A 12607-nucleotide genomic window follows, 5' to 3' on the forward strand; every position below is an offset into this window, starting at 1 on the left:
TACCAAGTTGCTCGTAGTCTTTTTCACCTGTTTTTGAAAGAAATCGCACCAGTTTGCTCAGGGTTCAAAGGTTTAAATACTTTAAAAAAGGCATCTAAAAAGCGGCAAAAGAAAACTGATCTTTATCCAGGTTTCAAACTGAAGCACATTACTGGCACACTGTTCTCATTAATGTTATTAGTTACACTTTATTCTGTAGTAAGATATAGAAACTGTGCACAGTGTGGAAAAAGCTCTGTGTGCCATTTTTAAGTGTAAAAGATGTTGTGATTTAATTCAGTTGTTTCCAGTGCATCATTATATTGGCATGTAGCACCCCTTCCTTGTACTTTTTAACAGTTTTCATTTTACCAAGTGATAAAACATCCTCTTTTGAAAGCATTAGTTTGGCTTCTGTTTTCTTTGTAAATTGTTTCGAGTTACTTTGAAAAACTTACATGTAAAGGGATGATTCTCTGAAATTCGTCAGGCTGCCACATTGTGCTGATTGCTATTAAAATGACTCGCCTGAGTAGCTGCCTCGCAAACTTTGATTTAGTCACTTCAAAGTGCTTTTTCATGTAGCGTTCTGTTATTCTGTCCGCCCCCTGTTGAGTTTGGAACAGAGCACAGTCAAAGCCAATATGCTGCGAGAGATAAAAGTATAGATATATAGATAGAGAACAGATTGGGAATAAGTGATGATGGCAGGAGGAATATAATGTAAGGAAAGCAGATATGGTTAATTGAGTCAGTCTTTTTCATTTCTGTCCACAAGGGGGAGTGGAAGGGACCGCTGGTCTCAGGCAATTATACTTCTGCATCATGACAGATGGAACCTGGGGGGTTGTGTGGGCTGTGGTTACCGTATTGGTAAGAGAGATTAAATGCTAGAAACTGGGGAGGGGGACCCTTATCTAAAAAGAGGAGGAATGAATGGGGATACAGAGCTAATGGCAGCCAACAGCTGATTGGCTGTGACTACCAGCCAATGGGAGAAAGAGAAGAATAAAGCGACCCAAATGGCGATTAGGAAGTCTCATCTATTAGCAGCTGGGGGAAGGGAGTGATAAAAGAAGGGTTGATGTGAGTTGAGAGTGTTTGTGGGTTTTCACTGGATGAATGAACAGAATGAATGAATGAATGTGGTAAATGGAAGGCCCTCATAAGTATAGTAAACAAATCTATGTGTGTGTGTTTAAGACACAAATATATCATAACACAAAATGTTGTTGTCATATATATTTTGCACATGTAAGAAATCAAGCAGTACTTCCCATAGCACAATTAACATGAGGTCATCAGTATAAACAAAGAAAAAATGGCTTTTTCCATTCCCTCTCCTTTGCCTGTTTTGTACTCCTTCCTGTTTCCAAATTGTTCCATTTAGATCTTTTCTGTCTTATTATTTTAGAGCTTCTTTTTCTCTCTCTATGTCTCCTTGGTGTTCTTCTTGGTGAGGTAGCTTTGGTAGTAGAAGTTGCTGAAGAGGGCGATGAGGCTGAGAGAGTAGGCACACACGACCATATTCATGGAGTCAGGGAAGTCACAGTCAGCAAATAGGTTGTAGGTGGTGTGGATGGTTACTATGAAGAACTGGAGCTGGGAGACATACACAGATACAGGAGAAAAAGGAGACAGAGAGAGAGAGATTGAAAGGTGGATTATCTAAGCCCTTAATGAAATAAAAAGCAAGTGACCTCAACCTGACCACTGAGATTGGTGAACAGACACCCAAAAAAACAGAGCAAAACCTATTTGAACACGAAGACATGTATAAAGACATAAACATGTATTTTTTAACCAAAATGAAACACATGTTAAGGGCGTAATGTTATTTGTGAGCCGCTGATTCTTAGGATATTAGCTCTCAGTATCATAACATGTACTGTGCACTAATATCCATATGTTTCATAGAGCTGCAATAGAATTCAGGGCGCCGGCAGGATGCGTATAAATGAACATGATTGACATTGTGCGTCTATCCACCCAACTCCACACACCTCCCCAACCAATGTAATTTGTAATTACCTCTCTAAAATACAAAAGATACATACACACACACACACACACACACACACAGAGAGAGAGAGAGAGAAATGTAATCTCCAGTTAACTCAACTGTCTCAACTTCAGTTTACCAAATTGTGAAGCCAACTGTTAATGGAGGCTTGGGGGTCACCTCTAAGGTCAGTACAATTAGTGTTACATAATGGCAGTCAGCCACCATACTGACCTATATATTCTGCAGCCATACAGAGGAACAGAAAACCCTACAGAATGCATTGTTACCTAACCAACGCTATGAGAGGAAAACAGATGGTCCAGTAGTTAGTTGAGGAGCATCAGTGCTGCTAATCTGTTTAGTTATGCCAACAGCCAATCAGAACCATAACTAACAAAGCCGGAGGCCTCACGTCAGGCTTGTTAAACTTGAATACTTAGAGCTCATGGAACATGCTTGGATAGTTTGTTTTTTTTTGGACATATACCAGTCCAAACAGGCGTTTACATATACAAGGAAAGGCTTGCCAATGTTCTTCAATACTGGTAACACCATAGTTTCACAGGATGCTTATTCAAAAAATGCCTAATTGTCTTTATGTTACAGGTGCAGCTACAGACTTTCTTTGATAAAAAAAAGTCACCAAAATGTTCATGCAGATGATGCTAAAACATAAAAGAGGACTAATCACCAAAATTAACCAAAGAGATGATCCCAGGAGCATTTTGGCTACATTAACATATTAAAGTGGCTCTTTCCTAGTGACAACAATAGTAATTTGATAAGTGATAACATCCTAAAATAAAAAAATAGAAAGGAAATTTAGTTTTTAGAAGCAACACATGCACAAAGTGGCCAGTGAGGCAAATACTGACCAGCTGCAGGGTGGTGAGGTAGCGCTTCCACCAGAGGTATTTGGACATGCTCGGTCCCAAAGCTGCCAGGCCGTAGTACAGATACATCACTACATGGACCAGGGAATTGATCAGGCCAATCAGGAAAGCTGTGGACAGATGCACAGAAAGAGTGCCTAAAAATGTAGGTTTTTCACTAAATGATTCATTATTTGTAGATTTTGTTAAATTTGATGTCTACTCACACTGGCCACCAGCCACATATTTAACCCCAGCCCACCAATTGAAGATCATGGTGGCGTGATGGTAGACGTGAAGGAAGGTCAGCTGACTGTTCTTCTTCCTCAGGATGAAAAATATCTGAAACACAAAGCCAAGCATATAGTGAGATCCTGCAGCAATGTGTTCATTCATGGAGGCAGAGCAGGTACAAAATACATGCACAGGTGAGCATGTTCCCAAAAAAATTGCTATAGATATTTTAAGTTTATACTAACAAATTAAAACTCAATATATATTTCTTTCATACTTACGGTATCACTAAGCTCTATGACTTTAGAGAAGTAGAACCACCAGCACACTCTGGCCATCTGTTCAACAGGGTGAAACATATGTTACTACACTTTAAACACTCACAAAATAAAATGAAATAAAAATTAAAAATTAAAATAATGTGAGAAAATTAGTTGCAAAAATATAATTTAATGAGGAATCACCTGTGTTCATAATCATGATTAACTTTTACTTGTACATCAACTTAGAATTTGTTCATAAATACAGTAAATAAAAATGTAAGTAAAGTTTTTCACATTATCTCAGACATTTTTAAGTGTTTTAATAACTGTATTTATGAACACACGTTTTGAATTAATTACTCATAAAAAAAAGTTTTCACATTATTTAAAGGAATTTTAAAGTATTGAGCTGTAATTTTAGGATACACATTGACGTTTTGTGAGGTAATTTTTGTCATCAATTTATATTCCACTAAAACTTATGTATATCGACACATAATTCATTCCAAGTGCAGCTTTATGAGGAAATTATTGGATACAGTACGATGTAGTGAAAAGATTTACCCTCATGGCCAGTGGGCTGTCACTGTAGTCGACTGGCTGGCACAGCAGACTGTATTTGGCCAACCAGGCAGAGGCTGTGAACTGGAAAAACAAAAGCTGCTTGTCATCTGTGCTGTTTCTCAATCAGCACTGTGACCTTTCATCCCATTTTTCTCATACAAAAATTGTCTGTAATCACGTCCTGTATGACTGATGACTCCCACGATTGACACGGCACGATAACTCTGTGATACCCTTTGACTCAAATTGTTTTTTTAAACATTTGAAGAAGGCAACAAGCAACTTAACAAGAAATGCCCCCCTAAAAAATAGCAAGAAATTACTAAAAAGTTACAGGGAAAGGACTGTAAAAGGAAAAAATGAATTTAGAAAAAGAAAAATGTAAAAAAATAAATGACATCAAGAAGATGCTTAAAAAAACATTTTTTTGTAATGTGATTTTAAATATATAATTAAAAAACTTCCAGATGATCCACTCAAGTTTTGAAAAGTTGTGCGATGCAATAACACGTCATGTTGCGCCTGCGGCATCATGCCCGAGGGAGCCAAATCCTACCGACAAGCACACAGCCATAGCGTTATGTAAAAATGGCTTTTATGAATCACCTGAAATGACACCTCATGTGAGTGTTTTAGGGTTTGTTTGTTTTTTTTTAAATTTAGGTGTTTCCATTAGGCATATTTTAAATTTGCAATTTCAGTGTTCTTAATTTGAGGGTTAATGGAAACCAGCTTATAGTCATTTGATCTGTTGTTGTTATAAAATGTTGATTGAAGCACCAGAAAAATGTCAAGTTCTGAATTCTAAAGGGGATACAACTTTTTGCAGCCATTTTTGTTCCATATCTTACAACCTCTCACACCAGCTTAGATGATCGTGATCCAGTTGTTCCTTTCGTTCTACCAGTCAGCAACTGTTTAGAGGTCGATGACATGCAAACATTAGAAAACCCCACATACTGACACAGCTTACCATCTACATACAACCCTAACATAAGCTCAGTTCAGCACAGTAGTACCTCATAGAACATGTATGCAGATAGGCAGACCATGGCGAAGTTGTAAACTATCAGGATGAGTTTAAGGTTGACTGGCTGTCTTTTCGCCATCAGCTTTGGTCCCACCCACATAATGAGCAGGTAGCACAGAAAGATGCAGCTGATTGGCACAGGAGAGTAGACCAGCGGCCAGTTGTCAGTCCTCTTGTCTGCACAGAGAGAAAGCAAGAGAAAAACAAAGATCAGACAACACAGATATCTAACAAAGGATCACTGAAATATGTGGGTAATTACACCAGTGAGGTGACAACAAAGACTTGCCTCCATTTCCCAGAATTCCTAGGTAGAATAATTGAAATTTCTGCCACATGGTGATATTCTGAAAACCCTGAGATGGATGAGCAAGAGCAACTTTGATCAGTTAGTAAGTACAGAATATGAAAATAACATTGGTGCAACTGCAATAATATCCCTCAAAGCCAGAAATGGAAGATATAGTCATGAAACGTGTCTGAAGGAGGAAAAGTATTTCATGTACAGTGCAATTGGGGAAAAAGTACTTAAAAACAACGACTAACACACTTCTGCAAATTTGATTAAATCACCCAGAGATGATCTGGATTATACTTGAAGGATTATGTTCACTAATCCAAACGTATCTCCTGCTAATGGATAATAACTAATAATCCCCTTGATGAGCGGCTGCCTAATGTGGACGACAGGGTTTCCACATACAATTACCAAAGGACAGTGCTGACATCTAGTGCTTACAGATGGAAGCTCATAACAAAACGTTACATTTTACTCTCCTCTATCTTCCTTTTAAGTGCGTTTCAGATAAAGCTGAGTTTGCATGTGCTTTGTGTCTTTTACCAGGACTCGAGCTCCCCCCTGTGGTATTGGTGCATTAATCAGCTAAATTTTGGTCCAGTATTGGTCTGTAAATGTTGAAATTTCAATAGTCTTTTGTTATGTCTCTAGGAATTTGGGTGGAATTTATTATTAATGACCAGTTTAGTATGCTAGAATTATACACATATTACACGTATGACATTCGATGTGCCTTTAAAATGTAGCAGGATTTAGGGTCAACTTTAATTTAATTTCTTCTTAAACCATGTTCAAGAAAAATTAAAAATAAATCTACCTTGTACCTTTAAGATAATTTGGCCTCTTTTTAAATAGTTCCACTTTTAAATATTATTATTATTATTATTATTATTATTATTATTATTATTATTATTATTATTATTATTATTATTATTATTATTATCATTACTTTTATTATTGTTGTTGTTGTTGTTGTTGTTGTTGTTATTTACAATAAAAATGTTTTTTATCTGAATTATATTTGCACTGAATTAATTTATAGGCAAAGACAATTTTCTAATAACTAAAAATAGCATTTGGGGAGATAAAAATTTCCAAAAGATATGTTTAAACATCTGACCAGTTTTATTCTCTATGCCTTTAAGGTTATTTTTGCCTCTTTTTTATTATTATTATTCTTAACAACTAGATATTTTTGAATTTGAATTACATTTGAATTCAATTAACTTAGAGGTAAATAAAATTAAAAAAAATAATAATAATAATAATAGTAATTGAAAACAGCATTTGGGGAGATAAACATTTACAAATGACATGTTTGAATGTTTAAATAGATTAATTCTAATAGTAATGATCAAATATAATATATTCAGCTGTTTTGGTTAGGGAGGGTTGTGAATGTTTACACAGGGGGAAAGAAGCAGAAAGAACATCTCTGCTTCAGTAAGCCTCTAACTAAACATCTCACAGTGGATCATTGTCCTGTAATCCCATCATTTCTAGGAAGAAAGTATTTTAAAAGAGCAAGCTTAAATAGACATTTTTCTGTCCATGTTGAACGCTCCACCTCAGAATGTCAGTGAAAGCATTAATTACTGTATTGGTAGAAGCCGCAGGCTGTGTGGACAGGGATAAGTAGTTTAGCTCCTGCAGGAGCCTCCTCGTTGGGATTTACTGAGGAAAATCCTCAACATGGCCAGGCTTCTAGAAACTGCTGCGTTTTATCCACTCAGTTTAGCAACTACTGCATTGCTACACTGAAATCTAAAGAAAACTGTTCAAGACAAGAAGCTGTAACAGCAGACAGAGTACAAATCCAACACTGGACTGTTTATTGAGTGTGGTGTTTAGTCAGAGAACCTGCATGCAGGTAATCATAAGAAATGACGACAGACAAACTTTCTGTTGTATTACTCACATTTAACAGCAAGAATTTCAAGAATCACCACATACTTATAGTTTGAGTTAAAAGCTCTTTCTCTATGAAAGGACATCATCTCAACGTGATCTTACCTTCATAGTGATGGTGTCTGTTTGGATTTTTCCTCCTCAGCTCTCCTCAGTAAAAAGCATGCTGCATCTCTGCGATGTGTTAAGCAGCACTGAGGTAATCCACCTGCTCTCTGTGTTTGTGTGTGTGCGTGTGTGTCCAGCGTGACATATGGCAGTGTGTTCCTTTATTCTAGCATCGCAGGTCAAGTGCCTGCCTTCTAAATCCCCGTTACTGTGTTGTTCAGAATGAAGTTGTCCAAAAAAACCTTTCCCAAAATATTGAGTTAATATAAAAAAAAACTTTCTCAGAGTAATGACTTATTACTGTACTTTCAGATACTAGCTTATCACGTTGAGATACTAACTCATTATTGTGAGATACTAATTCATTATTGTGAGTTACTCATAATTTTGAGATGTTAATGTCATTTTGAGATATTAACTCATAATTTTAAGATTCAATCTCATTATTGTGAGATACTCACTTTGTTTTTTGAGACAATAACTCATTTTGTGATAGTAACTCATTATTGTGAAATAATAGCTCATTATTTTGAAGAAGCTCATTATCTTTTTTTGTATCAGACTGGTGGAAATGGGCTTCTATAATAACTGGCCTTTTCCAACACACTGCTTGCCAGTTCTTTAAAATCCCATACAAAAATGTACACATGATTTAATGCTTTTAAAGACTCCTACAAACAAACAGTGTATAAATATTTCTTTTATTGCAGAACAGCAACCTAAAGGCTCACTCTACATTCATGTAATTAATTAGAAGTAAAGTAATAAATCCACAGCAAATATGCAAAACGGATCAATGACCAGTATGTTAATCCAAGTGCAGTATAGGTGAAATATATCACTTTTGCTGGTGTAATTTAAATGGATGTCATGTACTACTCTTTATTAGACTATTCCCCAAATGCTTGCACACTTTCAAATGAATAAAGCACAGTGCTTGTTATATATACAAAGTGATGTAATAGCACAGCATAACACTCCCAGATCCTGTACGAGACAGGACCGACACACGCAGAAACTGAACTGGTGGGGAAAGGTTTGGACGGTAATCAGACTGAGGTTGTCTCAGCAGCAGTGTACAACATCCTCTGACTCTGTGTGGGTAACATAACCATCACTCCATCCAGTCTCTCCACACACATCCATCTACAGCCTCCTGCAGGCAGGTTTTACACCGCAGACTTCATTAATGGGAGGAGACAGAGGAGCATGGCTACGTTATCCAATCAGATGAGTGAGATGTGAAGATGCTCGCAGAGAAACCTCAATCTGATTACCACTTAAACCGACTCAGCTGCTCAGTGAACTGCTGCTGTCAAAGTAAAACACTTCACTGAAAGTAAAACACCAAATATAGACCTGTTCTAAAGAGAAAAAAAGCAAGTAAAAACACTAGTTATTTCACTGGCATCCTATTTCCTATTCATCGTAATCACTGTGGTTGCCATGCTGCTGCTGATGATGCTGATGATGATGGTGGGGATGATGATGCTGAGGATGCTGGTGCTGATGAGGACGACTGGAATGAAGAGTTTTATTGTGAATTATTTCGTGCCGATGGTGCCGTTGGGGCTGATCGGTGTGGTTGTGGGGATGAAGAGGGTGATGGTGAGGATTATGATCGTGAGGATGATGGCTGTGGTGATGAGTCACCACGGGAGCCGTTTCTTCCACCTCATCATCTGGCTGAACTGTAATTGTATAGTTGTCACTTGGTGAAGTAGAATCAGCCTGGAAAAGAGAAAGTACATTCTAATTTTATTCTGTTTTTGTAGTTTAAAACTGCAGTATTTCCAGTTTTTTTTTATTGTTTGCTATGGCAACCTACAGCTGCGACAAAATGATGTGAAATGCTCCACTGTGTTCCCCTGCCTTCTGTTTGGTGCTGAACAGGTAGTGTACAGTAGGTTTTTCTGAGGTTTTTTTTTGTTTGTGTTGGTTTGTTGTTGGGTTTTTTAACTGTTATCAGTTGCCTGCTGCAGAGTAATGTTAACTATTGTTATATAAAAATATTGATAAGTGCATCCTTGATTTAAATGAGCAGTGTGTAGAATTCATGGGATTTAGTGGGTGCAGATTGCAATCAGCTGAAACTTCTCCCATGTGCCAAACGTGAGCTTCCTCTTAGGTTTTCTTCAGTGTTCATAGTTCAGGAGGTTTTTAGTGACCCAAATTATCTGTGAGGTCCCCTCCACTCCAAAACAAATGGACCAGGCGGTTTAAAGTGCGTTAAATACTGAATACAGCAATTTCACATTTTTGACATTCTTCTTTGCAGAGGGGCTGCAGTGGCAGATGGGAAAATGGTCCTGAAGCCAGTGTTTGGTTTGTCCATTCTGGGCTACTGTAGAATGGAACACAGCAGACTCCATGGACTATGACCCAGTCCCTTTGAAAATATAAACCACTCATTCTAAGGTTATGGAAACATATCGATTGTTACTTTGTTTTATATTATATTCCATTTCTGCCAATGTATCCCCCCAAATCCCACACAGCGGATCTTTACAGGGGCATATGACTTTTCTTTTTCATTATAAATGAGAAAGTAATTCTTACAAAACACTGAAAATCACTTGTGAATGAATGTTTTAATATTCACAGCTATTTGTGTGTTTTGTGAATACTCACAGTGCAGTTGCAGATGTTTTTATGATAAGTGGCTCTGATTGCAGCCTCGACGTAGATGTAATGCAGGTAACTGTAAGGCAGCACTACGTGGAAGGTGAGCAGGCCACACCTGGAGAAAAATGAGAGAGAGAATATATGGCTGTCAATTGTTATAGTTTTTGTAAACTGTTGGTATGTCATAAAAAAAGATAATTAATAAGAGACATAATATAGTGTGTCATTAAAAACATGACTTAGAGTGTGTACATATCCCGTGTGATGCTCAATCATATGCTGGCTCCCGAAAATGGAAGTCAGTCATCAAACTTTGAGAATGCTAAGATTTTGTTTCACGTTGCTGTAAAATGGTGTGTTTAGCCGTTAAGTTTCTCCTGAGGGCAATTCCCACAAGACCACCAAACCCTTAAGGGCTGAGTCACAAAAGGTGACAGTTGCACCCCCCAAATGTTAAGTAGGTGATAACAGTCCTGCTTTATACCTCTAAAAATTATCTGAAGGAACGGACAAAGCCTTTGTGTTAGAATTCAGATGTTGGTCATTCAAAAACTGGTAATCCAAGGTTGTGAGGACTAATATTCTATGCATTTTATGTTTGCACTCAAACAAAGAGTTAATTACTGGGGTTGTGGCATAAAATAATTTATATGCGATCAGCAGGCCTGACCTATCATAGACCAAGAAGTCATCTTTGTCCCCATCCAGAGCCTCCCACACGTCTTCCTGAAAAGGAGTCTGCTGGTAAACAGGAACCCCAGGGGGCGCTCTTCTCTTCAGCTCCCAGTACATCGCTCTGGAATGAGGCTCCCGCTCATTTACTATCATGAAAGACACGTCTGTTATGTTGCTGCGGTTCAGCTTGTCACGCAGGCCTCCGATCCTACAGAGGGATAGAAAGAGGAACTCAAGAATGCTAATGGAAAAAGCAGATTACAGAAAAAAAACTGCCACGAACTGATGACTTGTTGACTGGTATTATGACTTAATATACACACATCATTCCTGCATGTACAGTAACATAATGTTTCACCTGAGGGACATTAAGTTATGACGCATTAATCCAGACTGATGCCCAAATTTCAAAGTCTGGAATAATTCCCATGAATGATAATACAATGTAACAGGCAGAGGACAGAGAAAATCAGGGTTTTCTATAATTTTTGATTTTGAACCTGGTGGGTTTAATTCATATATAAGAGCTGTGTAACCATAGCCACTTAACCACTGTGTTGTGATTTCTTTCAAAAACATGGGACAAAAGTCAATGAGCAACTTAGTAAGAAATGTGTCACACATTGCATAGCTTTTTAAAAAGCTTTAAATAAATAGAGGGAAAAAATCTAGGGAAAAACTGTAAATACAATTATCATGATTACATATTTAAATACATATTATTATGTGTTTTATAAAGCACCTTTTAAAGTCTTGTTTGTTTATTTTTCTTTTTTTTTTGCTTATTTTCAGCAATTTTTCTTGTACTGCTTTACTAATTTCTTGCTATTTTTGTGAATTAATTTCTTCTTTCATTGCTCATCACCTTTTTCCCATGTTTTTGAATGAAATCAAGACAACTTTATTAGCTTCCAAAGGGTTTAAGATTTTGATCATAAATGACAATAAAAAGCTTTTTAATTTTGTCATAATAAGAATTACCTTAATGTTTGCATTTATGATCATGAAAAATCAAACGTGAGTCTGTTTTCTTACTTGGAGGCCTGTGTGAGACAGAACTGTCAGCTGGCCTTCAGTAGCGCCACTACAACCACATTTCCCAGCAGCCCTTGCATGGGTGAGCTCCCCTTAATTGTCCAGTTGGGGGCGGGTTTGCAGATCCTGGAGGCGTCATTGTCCCCCTCCACTATCAGAGTGACATGTGAGGCCCACAGCAGCCCCGGCAGGGCCATGAAGAGCCACAGAGACCAGAGAGAGCGCATGGTCCCTCTTCTATGGCTGGACTCTGTCTATCTGGTGAGGACGGCATGAAATACTCCATGTTACTTTGACCAAGAGACACTTTGTACATTGTCACACAGGTGATACATATAGCCCTTTAAACATTAATAAATCATATTTTTGGCACATGCATGTAATTAAGCAGAAATATAAAGGCAGAAAAGTTATAAAGTCAGTTAAGATGAGTCATTATCAGTCATAGATCTTCACAAAACTTCTAAAAAGCTTCTAAATTATATATAATTACAATCAGACTGACAACAGCAGGGCAGCACGTGCACAGTGTGGGACGAAAAGCAGGGTCAGTCTTTGGCAGGTTTCCCCCTGCTCTGAACCAAATGTCCAGTCAGTCTGATCCCCAAATAATTAAAAGAGTAAACCCTCATTGTCTCTCTCATCGCATGTGGAGATAATCTACAAAAAGACTTTATTATGGGGTAAACAGCCAACGGACACAAGAATGTCAGGGGCAAATGGGACAGACAGGCTGACCACGGAGAGACAAAGAGCGGCTGGGACAGAGATATTTACAGCCACGGTGACGTCCAAACTGTCTGCACAAACAGATTAATGTGCCCTTTTGGCAGTCAGTGTAAAATGAAGTAAAGTTTCATATGTGAAATTGCAAATTTAACCTAATGAAGGTATGGAAAACAACCCAAATGCAACAGTAACTGTATGGCATTTGCATGTCACATAAGCAGTAGCTACCTGCCGAATTCAAATTATATTAAGTGGATAACAGTGCAATCACAAACCTTAAAA

At 37.7% G+C, this 12607-nt stretch overlaps 2 protein-coding genes across 2 annotated transcripts; both read right to left on the reverse strand.

Moving 5' to 3' along the window:
* Positions 1–942: 942 nt before the first annotated feature.
* Positions 943–7797, reverse strand: elovl8a (ELOVL fatty acid elongase 8a). The gene is made up of 8 exons (XM_042498330.2): positions 7259–7797; positions 5237–5303; positions 4937–5124; positions 3918–3998; positions 3372–3428; positions 3084–3198; positions 2860–2987; positions 943–1581 (listed from the first exon to the last, which is right to left on the reverse strand). Exons 1-8 carry the CDS (start codon positions 7262–7264, stop codon positions 1411–1413), a joined length of 813 nt encoding a protein of 270 aa, XP_042354264.2. The 5' UTR covers positions 7265–7797; the 3' UTR covers positions 943–1410.
* Positions 7798–7943: 146 nt separating this feature from the next.
* selenop2 (selenoprotein P2) lies at positions 7944–11875 on the reverse strand. The gene is made up of 4 exons (XM_088085005.1): positions 11597–11875; positions 10557–10769; positions 9893–10001; positions 7944–8992 (listed from the first exon to the last, which is right to left on the reverse strand). The coding sequence occupies exons 1-4, from the start codon at positions 11821–11823 to the stop codon at positions 8681–8683; spliced, it is 861 nt and encodes a 286-aa protein (XP_087941131.1). The 5' UTR covers positions 11824–11875; the 3' UTR covers positions 7944–8680.
* Between the last annotated feature and the right edge of the window lie 732 nt (positions 11876–12607).

This window comes from Plectropomus leopardus, chromosome 12 (genome assembly GCF_026936395.1).
Source record: "Plectropomus leopardus strain MGB_pleo_1.0 chromosome 12, ASM2693639v1, whole genome shotgun sequence".
NCBI classification, from domain to species: Eukaryota; Metazoa; Chordata; class Actinopteri; order Perciformes; family Serranidae; genus Plectropomus; species Plectropomus leopardus.